General features: G+C 42.3%; 1 protein-coding gene across 3 annotated transcripts in view; it reads left to right on the top strand.

Moving 5' to 3' along the window:
- LOC127582586 (CREB-regulated transcription coactivator 1-like) overlaps nt 1-18938 on the top strand; it is a 47206-nt gene extending 28268 nt beyond the window's left edge. For 2 of the 3 annotated variants that reach the window (XM_052038010.1, XM_052038012.1), the window contains 8 exons: nt 2093-2136; nt 2350-2570; nt 2984-3126; nt 6820-7032; nt 13344-13445; nt 16520-16600; nt 17008-17185; nt 17774-18938. In XM_052038010.1, coding sequence (XP_051893970.1) covers nt 2093-2136; nt 2350-2570; nt 2984-3126; nt 6820-7032; nt 13344-13445; nt 16520-16600; nt 17008-17185; nt 17774-17985 — 1194 coding nt within the window. In that variant the 3' untranslated portion in view covers nt 17986-18938. The remainder of the gene's footprint in view (nt 1-2092; nt 2137-2349; nt 2571-2983; nt 3127-6819; nt 7033-13343; nt 13446-16519; nt 16601-17007; nt 17186-17773) is intronic. The other variant, XM_052038011.1, reaches the window with a different exon arrangement.

Below are 18938 nucleotides of genomic sequence, written 5' to 3'. Positions count from 1 at the left end.
TCATCTGATTGGCTGATCAGTCATTTTGAGACAGACCTTTGGATCTTGACACCCCCAGCTAGGGGAATTGTCAATTCTGCATCTATCCTGTCAAGCCCTGTAAGAATTTTGTAGGTTTTGGTAAGATCACCTCTAATTCTCTAACCTGTAGACCCAATCTACCTCATCTTTCCTTGAAGGGCAAGCCACCAGACCAGGGATCCGAGTTGGTATTTTTAAAAATGAGAATGGGAAATAGAAATATGGCAGAGATTGTAAATAATTATTTGGATCAGTCCATGTTAGAAGACACTGAAAGCATTCTAATATTAATAGATAATTAAGGGGCTGGGGGGAGGGGGAAGAACTCAAAACAATTTCTTTCACTTGAAGAAAAATTAGGCAACTAACCGGGTGAAAGGCCGATAAATCCCCTGGACATAATTACCTGCATCCTAGAGCCAGTGGAAGTGGGGCAGAGATAGTGGATATATTAGTTGTAATCTTTCAAAATTCTCTAGATTCTGGAGAGGTCCCAGAGGAACAGAAAACCTGTAGTATCACAGGGATAAGTGGTGGGGCCTTGACTATTTACAGTCTATGTTATTGATTTTGATAAAGGTATCAAGTGTACTGTAACCACATTTGTTGATGATGCAAAAATAGGTGGGTTAGCAAGTTATTTGGAGGACTCAAAGAGTCTGCAGTGGGATATAGATAGGTTAAGTGAATGGGAAAGTAGTTGGCAGATGAAGAAATATAATGCAGGACAATGTCAGATTATCCACCTTAGAAGGAAGATTGAAAAAGCAAGTTATTATTTGGACGGAATGATTACAAAATGTGAAACAGAAAGGGTTGACATGTAGGTACAGCAGGTAATTAAAGAAGGCTGATGAAATGTTGGCCTTTATCACAAAGGGAATGAAGTTTAAACAGGGAACATTTGATGCAAATTTACAAGGCACTGGTGCAGTTTCCTTCTTTATATTTAAAGAAGGATGTACTTTCATTGGAGGTAGTGCAGAGAAGGCCCACTAGATTGATTCCTGGGATGAAGGGGTTGATGTAAAAAGAAAAGTTGAGCAGGTTGGGCCTAGGCTCATTGGAACTTAGTAAAAAGTTAAGTGGTCTCAGAAACACAAGATTCTGATGGTGGATGCTGAGAAACTGTTTCAGCAGTAGAGAGTTACTGGAATTAGGGGCATAGTTTATGAATAAGGAGTCATCTATCTAAGACAGATAGGGAGGAATTTCTTCTCTCAGATGGTTGTGACTCTTTGGAATTCTCTATCTCAGATCATTGTGGACGTCATGTTATTTGAACCTGAGATTGATTGATATTTAAACTAGCTGGGAGTTGAAGGATATGGGGGAGAATGGGAAAGTAGGTGTTGAGGCCAAGATTTGGATCAACCATGATTTCATTGAATGGCAGAACAGGCTTCAGGGGTCACCAATCCCACACCTGCTGTTGTTACTTATGTTCTAACAAATTAATCTGGTGAACGTTTGCTGCAGTCAAGTGAGTCTCTTGGAAACTAGACTTTGCTTAATTAGATTTGTGATATTTGGATCTAAAGTTGCAGCCAGTTTTGCAGTACAGGTCTGCAGATCAAGTGCTGGAAGGTGGATTAGACTGGTTAGCTTTTTTTCCATTGATCTCCGACATGATGGGCTGAAGAGGCTCCTGTGCCATAGGATTTTCATGATTCCATGTTGGATATTTTGTTACAGTAGTGTGGAAGCAAAAGTGCTGGATTCAGCATCAGAGTTCCATTGCTCTGGAACTATTTCTTAAAAAGAATAAAATAAATTTGTTAAAGTACTAAGATCATATTATTTATTTTTGAATAGGAAAGTGTTGCTTCCTGTTTGATTTTCATACACTGTGTAATCCACTGTCTAATTTACGAGGAACTTAATTCATTTAGAGTTAAGGTGGTGTTAAGGTAACGTTTGCATGGTTTTGGAAAGAAGAAATTAAGAAGCCTCCAAATGGAGGGAATTAGAATAGTGGAGGATTAAGGATTGATATGATCACTGGTTTTGCTCTTGCTGGTTTTAGCTATGCTGATTACTATTTTAATCCATTTCTCAATTTAACCCACAGTCTGTGTCATCCCGGCCGAAATCATGTGAAGTCCCAGGAATCAAGTGAGTTGACTTTCTCTTTGTGTGTGTGTGTGTGTGTGTGTGTGTGTGTGTGTGTGTGTGTGTGTGTGTGTGTGTGTGTGTGTGTGTGTGTGTGTGTGTGTGTGTGTGTGTGTGTGTGTGTGTGTGTGTGTGTGTGTGTGTGTGTGTGTGTGTGTGTGTGTGTATATATGTACTGCAGTTCCAAACTTCAAATATTTTGTTTTTCCTTTACAGTATTTTCCCATCTGCAGACCAAGAAAATACCACATCACTGATTCCTGCTGCCCATAACACTGGTGGATCCCTGCCAGACCTCACAAATATCCACTTCCCACCACCCCTACCCACCCCATTAGACCCAGAGGAGTCAACATTCCCAACCTTGGGCAGTGCAAACAGTACCGGAAACCTGACAGCAAACATGAACCATCTGGGACTCAGCACTAACAGTCAGGGTACGTGAAAGGGTCTAAGTGGCAATTGTTAGGTTATGTGTGGGTTCTCTGCACCAACAGCCAGGTTGAGTGCAGGGTGGAATTAGTCCAGCTATGTGGGGAATATGCTGTATCTTGACTTGGGAGAATGTTGGACAACTTTGGCTGAGCAGCAAAGAAAGGCAAGTGAGTGAATGGAAGATCGATTGCTCTTCCGGGAAGACCCGGATGGGCCTTATATTGTTAGGCAGTAAAGATACAAATGTGAGGAATGCTCGTATCTGCTTTTTATCTGCTCTCTTAGTGAGAGCAGCCCTGACTGGTCAGCTGGCTGCTCTCTGAGCAGTGGTTGTGAACTAGGGCAGAGTTCCTGCAAAGTAGTATTGATCGCTCTGTCATTTTCCAATCTTGTTAACATTTTGCATTGATTGTAGGTTTGGCATCGTCACAAGGGTCACTCCAGAGCCGGCAACCCACAGCAACCCCTCTCACCTTACCAGTCAGCACAGACTCACGAAGACAGCAGCAACAACTACAGCTGTCACCAGCTCTCTCACCACTCTCTCCAATCACGCAGGTACCGTCTGTGAGGTAGAAGGTTTTGCACCCAGTTTATGGCTTGTTTTTATAAAATAATATGTTTAGAGAACAACAAATTGATAAAGACTAAGCATCTAGCAATTTAATTTATTCAGGCTTCCTATTCATTCTTGAGGTCAGGCAATGAAGAGTCAGTACAACCCACTCTTCACTGTCACACAATTTCAGTTATACCACAGTATATATAGGATTAGTGTTACATTGCAAAGAATCAGACCTTACAACTATTAACCCAGGCATTTCCATCACCATCCGTGGATATTCCCTGTCCTAAAGACAAAATGAACCCACCAGACATGACGATGCTGTGATATGCTGAATTAGGAGACAGAGTAGAAGACTGATGTGTTTGGGGAGGGTTGGTGGGAGGTGTATGACAAGGTAGTGATGGGGCAGTGTTGTAAGAAAGGTTCTTTGAGGTCTTAAAGGCAAAGTACTCTGGACACAGTCTTTGGAGTTTAAAAAATGATTTATTCACAAAGAGAAACGCAGGACAGGATAACGGGGGCAATACACATGCACATACGGATGATCGCAAACATGGGGGGGGGAGTCTCAACAAGGGTGAGATGAGCACCCCACACACACACACACACACAAAAAACAAACTGGGTACAAACAAATCAAGGAAGAAACAATACGACACCTGCCACTCTCCCTGACTCAGTGCAAGCATTGGCTCTATGGTCCCAGGGATCGTCAACTAATTACTCTTAAGTAGTGCACAGCTTAACTCCACATCCCTCAGAGATGAATAAAAGGGGCAGAAAACAAGCACGTGGCACTCTTTATACTGCTGGAGGGCTGGGTGGAGCCAGCCCAGGTAATTTAAACAAGCCAATCGCTCAGGGCCAGGTACAAAGGTGTGTTTACAAAGGCCAATGGTCAAGTGTGTATGCTAATAGGTAGGTGGAGCCAGACCTTGATTGACAGTGGTGTGTCTTCTGACCAGATGAGCAATACTGTCATCCGACCAGATGGGGTCAGTGTTGTCACTGTCACGTGACAGCCATGACCTTTCACCCTACAGGCAGTCACCTTCAGAAACTTAAACATTTAGACTTGATGAAGTCTCATGACATTAGATCAATCATGGGCAATAAAAGCTGCTGCTGCTTGCCCCTAATGACCTCCCTCAGCTATTGGTACACTTCCATGTTGAACACCACATGGAGAAAGCACTTGAAAGCAGCAGGAAGACAGAATGTGCTCTGATACAGGCTTTCGGGATCCATTACCAAAAATAACTTGGTAACACCATCCCTGACCAAATTGGCTGAGTTCTGAAGGACGTAGCAGCCAGAGTGGACCTATACCCAATTGTGAGAACAGCAACAAGGGTAAGAACCCTACTTAGATGTACGTAATCCTCACTGATCTTTCTGTTGATGTTTCATCCGTCTTTGACAACATTAGTAGGCTTAAATATGGCACAATAGTTTTGGAGATTAAGCACACCCTTCATCATGGCAACAGAAAATGCTGGAAACACTAAGCAGGTCAGGCACCAATTGTGGAAAAAATAACCGAGTTAATGTCTCAAGTTTTCTCTTTCCCAGTCTAATGAGGAGTCTTCAACCTGTCACCTGCCGAATGTTTTCACCATTTAATAGCAACAGTGAAGGAATGGCAATATATTTCCAAGTCAGGATGGTGTGTGGGTTGGAGGGCAACTTCCAAGTGGTGGTGTTTGACAGCACCTTTACGTAAAAGAATGTACACTATCCAGGACAAAATAGCCTGTGTATTTGCCATCAATTCACCATCTTGGAACTCCTTACCAAATAACACTCAGAGCTTTTTCCCACGGCAATTCAAGGAAGTGGCTCATAACACTTATTCAGGGGCAATTAGTGACTGACAATTAATGGTGGATTGGAACCAAACCTCTTCCGTCTCTACCAACCACTCTGTCCTTCATTCCAAGTTCATCACTCCTGGTGCATCAGGCTGGAGCAGATCATTGGAAATTTTGATTATTGTGTTTGAGTTTTTGTCACACATCCACTCCCTGGCAAGACCATCTTTCTCACTCCACAATAAGTTTTTCTTTAAATCCTTTCATGGCCTCACACTTCTAGCTCTGTACTTCACTATTGGATGTCCCAGTTTATTCTTTTTGAGCCATGGGTTTGATATGAGTTGATAGATAGAATCTCAAAAGTCAAACCCTTTCACGTTTGCAACCATGATATGCTGCAAAAAAAACACACCAAGGTTGAAAACAGAAAACTTGGAAATACTAAGTGGGTCAGCCAGCATCTGTGGAGAGAAAAATAGAGTTAATGTTTCAGGTCCAGAACCTTTATGAGAACTGGGAAAACGTATAAAGCAACAACAAGTTGCAGAGGAGGGGTGGGCAGTGTCAACAACATGAATTTCTATGATTTGGTGTAGACCAAGGGAAAACAGATGAAACAGATTGGTGTATCCTGAAAGAGGGTGAAGAAGACTTATAGATGTTAGTTAACCTGTCATTCTCCTTCAGAATTTCCTTTATTTCAGTATTCCAGCAATTACTGTGTTCTGTATCTCACAATGTCAGCATGTTTTATTTGTTTCTCTCCTGTACCCCCCCCCCCCCCCCTCATACTTCCACCTCCTCCACACAGATTTGGCTTCCATTAATAAGCTGCCTGTTATCTCACTGCAGAGACTACCTGACTTGTTGAGTACTTCCATCATTTTCTGTTTTAGATCAGATTTATAGCATATACAGTTGCCTTCTTACACTTGGGTTAAGTTCTGTGCCTGTTTTTTTTAAACTCTGTGACATAGGCATTATTGGCAAGTGCAGCATTTATTGCCTTTTGAAAAGCTGCCCTTCTGTAGGAAGTTCTAGAATTTAGATGTAGTGATGATGAAGGAATGGTGATATATTTCTAACTCAGCATGATGTGTGACTTGCAGAGGAACTTGCAGGCAGTGGCTCCTTGTATATTCTGCCCATGCTGTTTAAGTTGGTGGAGGCTGAGGATTTGGCAGGTACTGTTATAGAAGCAATTTGCCAAGGCAAGATAACCAGACATCTGCGCATGGGTCTTTGCATTGGTTAGATTTCAGGAGCAGGAATTTTGTCTGATTTTCCATAGATCTTTGGATTTTGTTTTTTTTTGTTCTACTTGCCAAAAAACACAAGACCAAAAGTATATTGGTTTAGTGGTTAAATTAATGGACTAGTGTCTAAAGGTTTGTATTGTTGATCCAGGGACACAAGTTCAAATCCCACCATGATAGCTAGGAAGTTTAAATTTATGTAATTAAATAAATATGGAATTTTCCCAAAAAATGGTCTCAGTGGGGTAACAATGAAACTAGCAAATTGTTGTAAAAAAATCCATCTGGTTCACTGATGTGGTTTAGTGAAGGAAATCTACCATTCTTACCTGATGTAGTGAACTCCTAAACCACCTCCACAATTCAGGGACAATGAGAGGTGACAATAAGTGCCAGTGACGTCCATAAATGAATAAATTAACAAAAAATTAAGCACCCCTGCCTCCCTTTCCCCACTAATTCACCACACAATGAGATCAGTTAACAGTGCAGACAACGACAGCACCTGTTACCTTTCTAGTGAGTGACCCAATTCAGTTTGTACTTTGGAAAATCTGATCTGTGTTGTATTGTGCAATGTGTGACAGGGTAATGAGTTTCTGTTTTATTGTAGGCTGTTGCTATGGATGCATTAGCACTGGAGCAGCACCTTCCTGCATATCCATTTTTCACGCAACAGACAACACAGCCACAGTCACAGAGCTCCAGCAACCTGGGTCAGAGTTCACAAGTACAGCAGAGCAGTGGGCAGAAGCAGACAGCCACAGTGCCACAATCTCCTCCAATGAACCAAACGCAGGCGCCAATAGGAATGGATATCAGCACGGTAAGTGTAGGGGGGATATGGCAAAGCTGGTAAAAATCATCATTTCTCAATCTTTGCCCATCCTGGATTTTTATGCATAGAGAAAAGTTCTGTGAGAGTGAAATAAGTTCAGTAAAAAGTTGCATGTAATTGTTGGTACATTTTGCAGGTCATTGCTCATTGGATGCCACATGAACTGAATAAAAACCCACAGTCGTGCTTCATCCCAGCTGGAGTAATTCACAGACACAGTAGGTCCTGTCTCACTGCAGGTGCAGCGCTCCAGGTTTCATCATAGAGATGTGAGGGTAGAAGCATATTCTGGAGCTTTGCTCCATGGCCTTTGGGGATCAGACAATATAAAGGCTCCCTTTGGAGGGCAAAAGAAGTGTCTGTTACCTGCCTTCCATTTTGGGAGTGCTATTACAGGATTTTAAGCTCCTTGGTTCATACCTTGTGTGTCTAGAGTACAATGGAAACCTCTTAAGTCCCATCAGCACACAGAGTTAGTTGTGCTCTAGCTCCTGTTGTAACCTTTTGTTTTTGCTTGGGTTCTGTAAGTGTGGACAGTTTGACATTAATCAGATACACTTCTAGTCTCCAGTTATGGTTATTTCTGTAAGGAATTTTTATGAGATTCCCTATTGTATGGTTTGGAGGTTGAACTGATTGATTTTGATGAGTGCACCCCACTTCTGCTTCATTCTGTTTCTTGTGCCATAATTCTGTGAAGTTACATTGCTTATGTCACACTGTGATTTTTTTAAAATTTCCTCACTAACCTTATGATTTTAGAGCAGGTGAGTTTGCTGCCTGTAGGAGTGGCAGAAACAATCAGAGGTTTCAAAAGGAAACTGGATAGGCAGTTGAGGAAGAATAATTTGCAGAGCTCTGGGAAAAGGTCAGGTGAACGGGATAGCTCTACCAGGAGATACACAGACTCAATGGCTGAAGTGCCCTCCTCCTGCACAGTAACAGTTCTGTTGTGTTTTTAGCTGCAGGATGTTCTCTACTTTTTGTGGAGAAATATAACTATTGACGAAGAGTAGCTATCCTGTGGACAACAAGGGAAGTAGACCTGTGACTAAGATAACAAGTTGTTTGTATTTCACAGAACAGGAGTACCATTATACCCATTGAACCTGTGCTTTCTCACTGAACAAATTCTGCCCTGAATGCTCGTTATTGACACGCTTTAAATTTGTTCTGTATCTCCTATTCTTACAAATAGAATATAGAGCAGAAAAAAATACTAGCAATGAAAAGATTAAAGCTGCCAGGAAAGGCTAGAGGCTAGGCTGAGAACTGACACAATAAAGATTTTTAAAAATCGTGAAAGGGTTTAATGGAGTAGACATTGAGTTGTTTCCACATGGGGTTGGACAAAACCAGAGGTCATAAATACAAGGTTAATCCAACAAAAAATTCAAGAGAAATCCCTTTCCCTTGAGAGGAGTGGGAATGTGGAATTCACTGCCACAGGGAGTGGTTGAAGTGCATAGTAGAGTCTCATTGAAGGGGAGGTTGGATAAACATAGAGTGAATAGAAAGATATTCTGACAGGGTGAGTTGAAGTCGGGTAAGAGAAAGGTTATGTGGAGCATGAACACTGGTACAGACTTGATGGCCTGCTGCTGTAATGTACATTTCTAATAAAAAAGAACAGAGAATTTCAGATGCTGGATATCTGAAATAAAAACATGAAGTGCTGGAAATATTTAAGATAAGGTATCTTTATGTACATCAAAACACACATGAAATGCATCTTTTGCATAGAGTGTTCTGGGGGCAGCCTGCGAGTGTCGTCACGCTTCTGATGCCAACATAGCAGGCCCACAACTTCCTAACCCCATACGTCTTTGGATTGTGGGAGGAAACCGGAGCACCCGGAGGAAACCCACGCAGACACGGGGAGAACGTACAAACTCCTTACAGGCAGTGGCCAGAATTGAACCTGGGTCTCTGGTGCTGTAATAATGTTACACTAACCGCTACACTACTGTGCCTGCCTCAGAAAAAAAACCAGTTTGGTAGAGAAAAGAGTTAACTCTTATACAATTGTGGGGTTCTAGTCTACCACAAAAACAAAAATCTCTCACGCCAGCTACCATTCTGTGATGCCTAGAAATTTTCACAATAAATTCTCACTGTAGGAAGCAAACTGCTGGAGGAACTCAAAAGGTCAGGCCACATCTGTGGAGGCAAAGGGACAGTCCTGATGCAGGAGCTTGACCCTTTGCCTCCACAGATGCTGCCTGAACCGCTGAGTTCCTCCAGCAGTTTGGTTTTTGCTTCAAATTACAGCACCTGCAGTCTCTTGTCTCCATATTCTCACTGTAGCTTGACCAATGATCTGTAATTTATTGTGCCCATTCATTTGTAATTAATACTTCTGTTTATAAAACCTGGGATTTTATAGGTTTTTAAGACCTTGGTCAGCTTGTGTGTCTAACTCCCCAACTCTCTAATTTTCTGCCATTTAATATACTTGCCCTCTCTTATTCTCTCTGCCATTTCTCTCCAATATTAATCTTCCTGTCTTACACTCTTTTGCAGTTTCACTATTTGTGTGTCTTCTGTAGATGTTGATACTTGGCTTATTTAACTGTTGTTTAATGATATTTATATGAAATATTTCAGAGTGTATTCTTCACTTTCAGGGCACAATTATTCACGTCCCTCTAGCCTAAGAAATTACCATTACCAATCCTTTGTTGCCCTATCACCAACTTCCTAATCCCACTTCCACAGTCCCTCGACATCTTCCTTTCCAAATACCTTTGTCAATCCATACGCTCAACATCCATTGCATTAACTTTAGCCTGTGCTTAGTTATTTTTGCAAAGAACTTGAGTAAATTTCACAAATTTGATTCTTACAAATCACTGTTAGCTATCCTTGGAAAAACCTTTGTCTTTCTCAGTGTGTGTTAATTTTATTCTATATTGTGGCTCCTAGGAATTTGGCTAGGTTAATTATAGAGTCATAGAGTGGTACAGCACAGAAGCAGGTCCTTTGGCCCAGCAGGTCCATGCTGACCTTCTTGCCCATCTACATTAATCCTATTGTATTAATTAGGTTGGTATCCTTTAATGTCTTGCCTATTACATTAATCCTATTGTATTAATTAGGTTGGTATCCTTTAATGTCTTGCCTATTCAAGTGTCTTTCTAAATGTCTGTTAAACATAGCGGTTGTATCTGATTCCACCATCTTCTGTGGCAGTGAGTTCCAGGTGTCAACCACTCTGTGTGTTTAAAAAAAAACTTTCCCCTCAAATCCCCTTTAAACCTCCTTCCTCCACCTTAAATCTCCTTCCTCCACCTTAAATTTATGCTCCTTTGTTTTTGATATCACTACCATGGGGAAAAGATTCTATCTGACGTATCTATTCCACTTATAATTTTATATAATACTATCAGGTCACCCCTCAGCCTCCTTCACTCCAGGGAAGACAAGTCAGCCTATCCAATCTCTCCATAACTAAAGTCCTCCAATTCAGGCAACCTCATGATGAGACTCTGGACTCTATCCAGAGCAATCATATCCTTACTGTAGTGTGGCGAACAGAACTGCACACAGTGTTCCAAGTATGTTCTAACTAGTGGGTTGTAAAGTTGCAATAAAATGTTGTAATATAACGTCCCAACTTTTATATTCCATATCCTGATCAATGAAGGCAAGCATGCCATATGCCGCCTTCATGATCTTGTCTACCTGTGTTGCTACTTTCAAGGAACTATGGACTTGAACTCCAAGGTTCCTCCGTTCATCAACATTCCTTGGTGCCACAGTAATTACTGTATATGTCCTACCCCTGTTTGACTTCCCAAAATGCATCACCTCACACTTGTCGGAATTAAATTCCAACTGCAAACGCTCCACCTAACTTTCCATCTGATCTACATTCTGCTGTAGCCTTAAAACAACCTTCCTCTGTATCCACAGCACCACCAACTTTCAAGTCATCTGCAAACTTACTAATCATACTTCTTATATTCAAATCTATGTTGTTAATACAAATTACAAACAAGAGTCCCAGCAGTGATCTCACCACTAGTCACAGACTTCCAATCAGATTAGTTGAAAGCCACCTGGAATATCCCATTCCTCTACTTAAAAACCTTCACTGGATCACATCCCTGCCTTGCCCTTTTTTTTAGAGAAAAGCCTGTTCAGCCTTTCCTGACAATTTTAACCTTTTGGTTCTTCTACTGCAGTTCTTGCAGCTGATCTATATCCTGTTTGAAATAAGATCTTTTAAACAGCAGATGTACCACAATCACACTTTTGAGCAGTTAGAGACAAATGGAGTGCAAATGACAGCAGTTCAGCTGTATGTCACTCTAATTCCCTTTTCTGGCTTTCTCCTTCCTTACTCAATCTCCCTATTTTACCATGTGATTTTTCCATCTTTTTCTTTTCCCTGGTTATCTGTCTCTGATTCTTTTTCCCTCTCTCTCTCCCACTCTATTTTCTTTGTTTGCCTCTGCCTGTACCTCTCTCTGCCTCTGGTTCTCTCTCTAATTCTCCCTCTCTCCCACTCCCTCTATTTGTCTTGCTTTAACTTACTATTTCTGTCTGGCTCACTGTCTGACTTTCTCTTTCTCGCTTGCTCTATGTTTCCACACAGGAATATGAAAATTAGGAGCAGGTCATCTGAGAATACAGACCAGGCAGTCCCTCCAATCCAAAAAACGATTCCTCTCTGTTTTCTTTTACTTAGCCAATTTCCTCTCCATTCTGCCGCAGCCCCTTTCATTCCATCTTGTGACAAGTCATACCAAATGCCTTTTGGAAATCTAGATGTACCACATCAACTGCATTTTCATTATTAAATATGTTCCTTCATCAAAAAGAAACGGTATTGTTGGTTGGACATGATCTGCCTTTAACAAATCCACGGTGCTTTCTTTAATCAATCCTTACTTGTCCAAGTGATTGTTAATTATGTCCTTGATTTTTGCTTCTAGAACCTTTTCTATCACTGAGGTAAAACTGACTAGGCTGTAGTAACTGGGATTTTGAAAAATCATGTTTGTAATTATCATGTCTTCAGGCATCACCTCTGAATCTACGGATGTTTGGAAAATTATGGCCAGGTCTCTACAGTTTCTTCTCTCATTTCCCAAAATTATCCAGGATCAGGTGGTTTGTCTTTGTATCAATTTCCAGAATTTCATTTACACCTTATTTTGCTGAAACTCCAGCAGCATCTTCTTCCTTGGCAAAGGTTTAGTAGCTAGTTCATAAAGTAGAGATGTTGAGAATGCAGTAACTTTGTACAATTAGGCCCTGTTAAAAACAAGGCCCCACAAAAGAATGGAGAAGTTCCTACACTGCAGGTTGATATACAGCTATAAAACCTTGCTACCACTTTAAGTCAGGTTTGTAGTAAAGGACTTGAATTTACATTGTACTTTTCACCATTTAATGACATTCCAAGACACTTCATAGCTATGGTAGTTTTTGAAGCTGTATTCACACATTGGAAGAAATGCAGCAGAAATCTTGTTTACAAGATCTCACAAATGGGAATGAAGAAAATGGCCAAATACTACTATTTTAGTGATATTGGTTGAGACAAATATTAGTCCTGAGTTAACAGGGAGAAGATGTTGGCACTTTTTGGAATGATGCTATTGAAACAAGTGAAATCCATGTTAAAAGAGTGAGAGAGCATTGTGTCAGTAGTGGCTGGAGGTGTTGAGAGGTTGGTATGAGAAGGAGCAGGGGGAACAATGAATGCGAACGTGGAGGTGGTGAGGAATAGGGCATGTTGAAGAAGGGAAATATCAAGTGCAGTAGAAGGTGGAGAGTGGTGGTGATGGTAAGAGAGATAGGAAGGCAAGGGGCACAAGGAATAGGGGTGCCCAGTAAAGAAGGGAGGAAGGAGGAAAAGATAAAGGAAAAAGTGCAACATGAAAGAAGGGGCTCAAGCAGACATGGTGGTGAGAAAAGAGTGATGGAGAAGAATGGGGTCTGTAAACCAGAAAAAGAAGATGGTTAAGAAGTGTAGAGATGATCCTAGGAGTGATGCTAGAGTGTGGGATGCAGGTGAGCTGGCCAACAGAGGGCGATGGATCCTCAGTTTCATTGTATCCACTGAATCACAGTAGGTCCCTTGGAATCCACCCTCTGATATCTTCCAAAAGAAGACAGAAAACCGAATAACTCCTGGTTTCAGAGTCTTAGATCCAACACTAGTCTTAAGTAGATGTGAATTGATTACAATAGTTGGACCTGGGTCTTTATCTAACAGGTGAGTTTAATTCCCAGGTTGCTATGCTCTGCATATCTCAGCAGTCGCTTTTAACTCTCTTGTTCTTTAGCCTTCCCTCCAGCAGTACCGCAGTAATGCTGGATCTCCAGCCAACCAGTCTCCCACCTCTCCTGTCTCCAATCAAGGCTTCTCTCCAGGCAGCTCCCCTCAAGTAAGGGAACCGTTGTTTCCAGTGCTTCACTTGCTATTGTAACTGATTCATTATTTGCATTTGTCTTCTTCCAGAATTGCCCCTTATCACAGTTCACTAGTCATGCGCTTCTCTCTGTTTTACTGATAACTATTTATGAACCTTTGACATGCTTCTTCTGTCACTATATGTTGGTTTGTGTGTGTGCACCTCTACTCAGGACACTATCTGCATGCATGTCAATGTACATGTACTATTGTGCATTTTCTATATTAGTATATTTCTGCATGCATGTTACTGTGTATGTATACATGAGAGATTCTGACGTGGTCTTGTGTTGACTTGATCATTGGCTGTCAAGCTTATGGAAAATACTACAGTTTCAGAAATAGGTTAGTCAGAGCAAATGATTTTACAAATGAGATTTGTCACATCTGAAAACTTATCCCTTGGCAGACTGTGAGGGACAGTGAGCAGGAAACATTCTTAGAGTGTGTGTTGTTGGGGAGGTGGGGGCAGTGTGAATAAGAGCAGGAAATGTCCGCTTGGACTATGGGTGAGCAAGAAATATTCCCTTGGAATGCAGGGAAGAAACATTCACATGGGAGTGTGACTATGAACAAGAAATATTCCCTTGGGAGTCAAGTGTGAACAGGAAACTGGGGAGCTAAGCATAACTGTCATGGAAAGCGATTGTGAGACTTGAGATATTAGTGCAAACAGCAAACATTGCTTTGTGGAAGTTAAGTGTGAGCAGAAAAGAAACGTTACCTCACATAGCAAGTTTGTGAATGATGCATTCATTTGGGGGTGAGTGTGAGTAGGAAAATTTGCTTGGAGGTGACTGAGTAGGAAACATTCCTATAGTGTAAGTGTAAATAGGAAATATAAGTTAGGGGTGAGTGAGTAGTAAGCATTCCCTTGCAAGTGAATGTAGGGAGACAACAATTGCTTGGGGTGAGTGTGAGCAGGAAGCATTCTCTTGGGAGTGAGTGTGAGCAGGAATCATTCTCTTGGGCTGAGTGTGCAGGAAACAAGTTGCTTGGGGGCAGGTGTGAGCAGGTAATATTTCTTTGTGGTTGGGAGCTTATCAAGAAATATTTGTTTTGGGGTGATTTTGGTAGGAAATGTTTGCTGGGAGATGGGAGCAGGTAACGTTCCCTGGGAAGCAAGTGTGAGCAAGAAACAATCTAGCTTGGAGTGGGTTTGAGCAAGAAGCATTTACTTTGGTATGTGTGAGCAGAAAGTATTCACTTTGCAGTGAGTGTGAGCAGGAGGCATTCACTTTGCGGTGAGTGTGAGCTGGAAGCATGGCCTTGGGGGCAAGTGTGAACCAGGAACATAGTGTTGGAAAGCAAGTATAATTGGGATGCATTAGGATTAGGCAGGAAATTCCTTGGTGTGATCTGTGAGCAGGAAACATTGTCTTGGGGGGCTGGGGGGGCAAGTGATTAAGAAACAATCTGTAGGGGAGATGTATTAGTAGGACCCCTCCCTTGGTGGGAGTTGTAAACAAGAAATATTTCTTTGAGGTGAGTGTAAGCTGTGAACATTCTCTTGTGAGTGATGTGAACAGTAAACCTTCCCTTGGGGTTGAGTGGTAGGAGGAATTCTTCCCTGGGAGGTGAGGGTAGTAAGAATCATTCGTATGGAGACGGATGTGAGGAGAAAGCATTTGCTTGGAGAGTGTGAGCAGGAAGTATTTGGGTGCTAGTGTGAGCCTTTGTCGGTGTGTCAGAGGAAACCTTCCTTCATGGGTGAGTGTGTGCAGGAAACCTCGGGGGCAAGTGTGAGCAGGGGCTGAATGTGAGTCAGAAAGTTGCCTGATGATGTGGGTGACTATAAGACATATTCTTGACGATGAGTTTGAGCAGGATGAATATGAGAAGAAGCATTCCCTTATAGGGTTGAGTGTGAGCAAGAAAAAAATGCTTGAGGGTTGAGTGTGAATAGGAAACATTACCCTTGGCTGTAAGTGTAGCTTGAAAGTTTCCTGTGAGATGAGGTGAGTGCGAGTTGGAAGCATTCTGCGTGTGAGCAGGAAACAAACACTGGGAGCTAGTTTGAGCAGGAAACATCTTTTGTTGTGAGTGTGACTATGGAACATTGCCTTGAGGAGAGAATGAGCAGAAAGCTGCGTGTATGTAGCCGACTAACAACTTCTCCTCAGCCCCAACCAACCCAGTCCCCCACTGTACCTGTTATTTGTAACCAGCTAGAGGAGTAATACAGATCAGTTCCCATCACAAGTGGTAATTGGGAACTAAACAGTGAGAATGGCAGTACAGGCTGACATTCTGTGTCACAAACAAATGAATCTCAAATCCTGTTTATATTTCTGTAACACATTTCTCGCTGGGGATGGTGAGAGAGGTCCCTGGAATGGTATGTGGTTTGTGATGCTGTTGCTGCTGAGTTCTGTGTTAACTTTATGAGGGTCTCTGCCTAGTTCGGATATATGTATGTTGGAGGTATTGATACCATTATTGTAGTCTTATTGCTTATGGCTAATATACGGTGTGCTTACCTTTGTATCATGCTTTGTAATTTAGCACTGGTAGACAGATAAACCTCAAGCTTCAATGGATGAAAGCTCAGTGGCAGCATCTGAATCAGTATTATAGAAATCTGTTGAAGTTGTAACAGAAGCAGGTCATTCAGCCCACCAGTATGTGGTAGCATTTAGTGCCGAAGCAAGAAAGTTGCCCTCATCATATTGATCCTCCTCATCCTTCTTCACTTATCCAAACCCCGGCAGTATATAGAGTTAGAGGATGTAGACGATCAAATTTCCATAATGGGCCAGCTCTACTGTTGGTCCTGATACTAAACACAAAGTAAATAAGGCTAGGGTGTGGGTGCAACTGAAGTTTGTCTGGCCTTTCGGACAGATGTCCCATCACATGATGGCTCTAGTTACCAGGGAACAGTGTTGTACACTGCAGGATGGAGAGGAACTGGGGAGTGAGTGAGTATGTGACTGAGTAATTGTCTCCATTTGTGCGCATGTCTGTGAGTGCATGCCCATCACAGGATGATAAGTATATGATAAAAGATACATCTCTGAGCAATAAACTCTGCTGTCTTTCCTACAGACATCCATACTTGGGAGTGTATTTGGCGATTACTACGATCAGCAGCTGACAAGCAGGCAGGCCAACTCGCTGTCACACCAGGTAAGCACGGAGGGCAAACTCCAGGTAAAACACCCAAGCAGGGCAAACCCACAATACACATAGCAACCTGCTGTCACACCAGATCGGAGGCTGAGCAACTTCCTCAGGGCACCAAGTTTTAAATACAGTTCTAGTGTTGGAAATGGTGGTCTTTTTCTTTAAGCTTTGATTTGTCCTGTTTGAGTTTTTAATTTAAGATCCAAATTATTTTCTTTGAGACTGCAGGTGTGATTGTAAGGTTAAACTATGGCTAGAATTCATACAGTTTTATATGGTGACTCACATTTGATTGGAGTTAGCACAGATGGTGCTAAGCTGAGGGTACACTGCATTCTCACCCTCCTGGGTAGGGGGCTGGTGGGTACAGTCTAGGACATAAGACTAACTTTCACTGTTCTTTATTTTAGCTTGAACAGTTTAATATGATTGAAAGCCCGAGCAGCAGCAACAGCCTTTACAACCAAATTTCGACTCTGAACTACTCTCAGGCAGCGATGATGGGACTGACAGGGAGCCACGGGAATCTACATGACACACAGCTCAGTTATACCAACCATGGAAACATACCCAATATCATCCTGACTGGTGAGCACTTTCCAACAGCATTGTACCAAACCCTTCTGACCTCATACTGGTCAAATAATTAAATCATTGCTTGCTGATGCAATGCAACAAGATGGGCTGGGGATCTCCCACTGTGTCAGTCATTAATTTATCTTCTATCTTGCTGAATTTTTCAATGATCTGACACTTTACCATTTTAACCTTTGCCCTCCTTCCACAATATTTCTGTTATATGGCTCCCCATTTCAAGATGTGGTAGATCAAGTGATCTGCTGAGAGCACAGTCATTGCTCTGGATTTGTAAAGCTCTGTTAATCTAGCAAAATATCCCTTGGCACAGTTAGACAAGAATGTTTGCAGTAGGGGTATGATAAAGAAGTGGAGAGGGAGCTTTACACAGTATCTAATCCCTGCTGTCCCTGGTACCATAATGTAAAGGAAATGTTCCAGGGGCTGGGTGAGTTTCTAGAGAGGAGGGGTGGGGAGTGTGGGCTTGGATGGTTTCCTGGGGCCAGGTTGCCTGGGTTTGGGGTTACCAGGTTGGGAACTGATGCTTGTATACAGCTACTGGAGTAAAGCTGCTTTTGTCTATCTGTCTTTGCCACTCAGTGACGGGAGAGTCTCCCCCAACTCTGTCGAAGGAGCTGACCAATTCACTTGCGGGTGTTGGAGATGTGGCTTTTGACACCGACTCCCAGTTTCCTCTCGATGAACTGAAAATTGACCCTTTAACGCTGGATGGTCTGCACATGCTGAATGACCCAGACATGGTGCTGACGGACCCCGCTACAGAGGATACTTTTCGCATGGATCGTCTGTAATAAGTAACACTCGGACCCAGGACAAATCGGGGAGGCAGCCAAACCCCACCAGGGAGTGGAAATCAAGTGACCGAGTACGATTGGTGGAATGATGTTAGCGTGAGAGCGTAACGTGCAATGAATTCCGCTTCTTGTTCTGAGCTTGCAGCACTGCGACCCTGAATGAACCAAGTATAGCGCTTGCAGCTGTGTGGCGCGCTCCTCCATTGCAGCGTCTCATTGACTCCATTTCATACCTAGGCCTCTTGTTTTATTTTCCGTAGCCCTGTTAATATTGTCCTCTTGACCACGGTGGGCTGTAAGTGCATCACTCTCATCGGCAGACTTACAAGAAGAGTGGAATCTCTCTGTGTGAGGTAACAACAACACACGGCAGCTCCAGGCCAACAGTCTGGTGACATATGTTATTTAAACCAAAGTCACTAGTCTGAGGATCGCGTCACTGCATCGTTGCCAGTGTATTTCCCATGCTGCTCAATTCTTATTTATATTTTTACATTGTCTGTGATTTCTCTCCCCTGTCCTGTTCCCTTCACTGTGTTTGTGTTCAGCAAAAGCCACTGCCTTGTTGTATGTTGCTGAGATAGTGATTGAGAGAATGATCTGACACGAGCTAAGTGTATGGACAGAAATTGTATTACTGCCAATGTTCATGGGGGGGGCAGCTCTCGCTCCCAGTTGCGTCCCTCTCATTTATTCATTTCTAGCAGCATTTGAAAAATAGTTTCACATTTTCTGCAGGTCAGAGACAAGTGTTTGCTGCCAACTCTCCCTTAGAGGGAAACTGATTTTCTTGCTCTCCCTCAATAAGAAACTGATATTCTCACTCTCCCTCAGTGAGAAAATGACATTCTCGCTCTCTCTGTGAGAAATGAGTAATTCGCTCTCCTGCCCTCCAGCTATAACCACTCACATTCAGAGGCTTGGCAACAAGGCCTAACTTTAGAAGACAA

This window comes from Pristis pectinata, chromosome 24, assembly GCF_009764475.1.
Source record: "Pristis pectinata isolate sPriPec2 chromosome 24, sPriPec2.1.pri, whole genome shotgun sequence".
In the NCBI taxonomy this organism is placed as follows: Eukaryota; Metazoa; Chordata; class Chondrichthyes; order Rhinopristiformes; family Pristidae; genus Pristis; species Pristis pectinata.
This window is presented reverse-complemented; position numbering and strand designations above follow the sequence as displayed.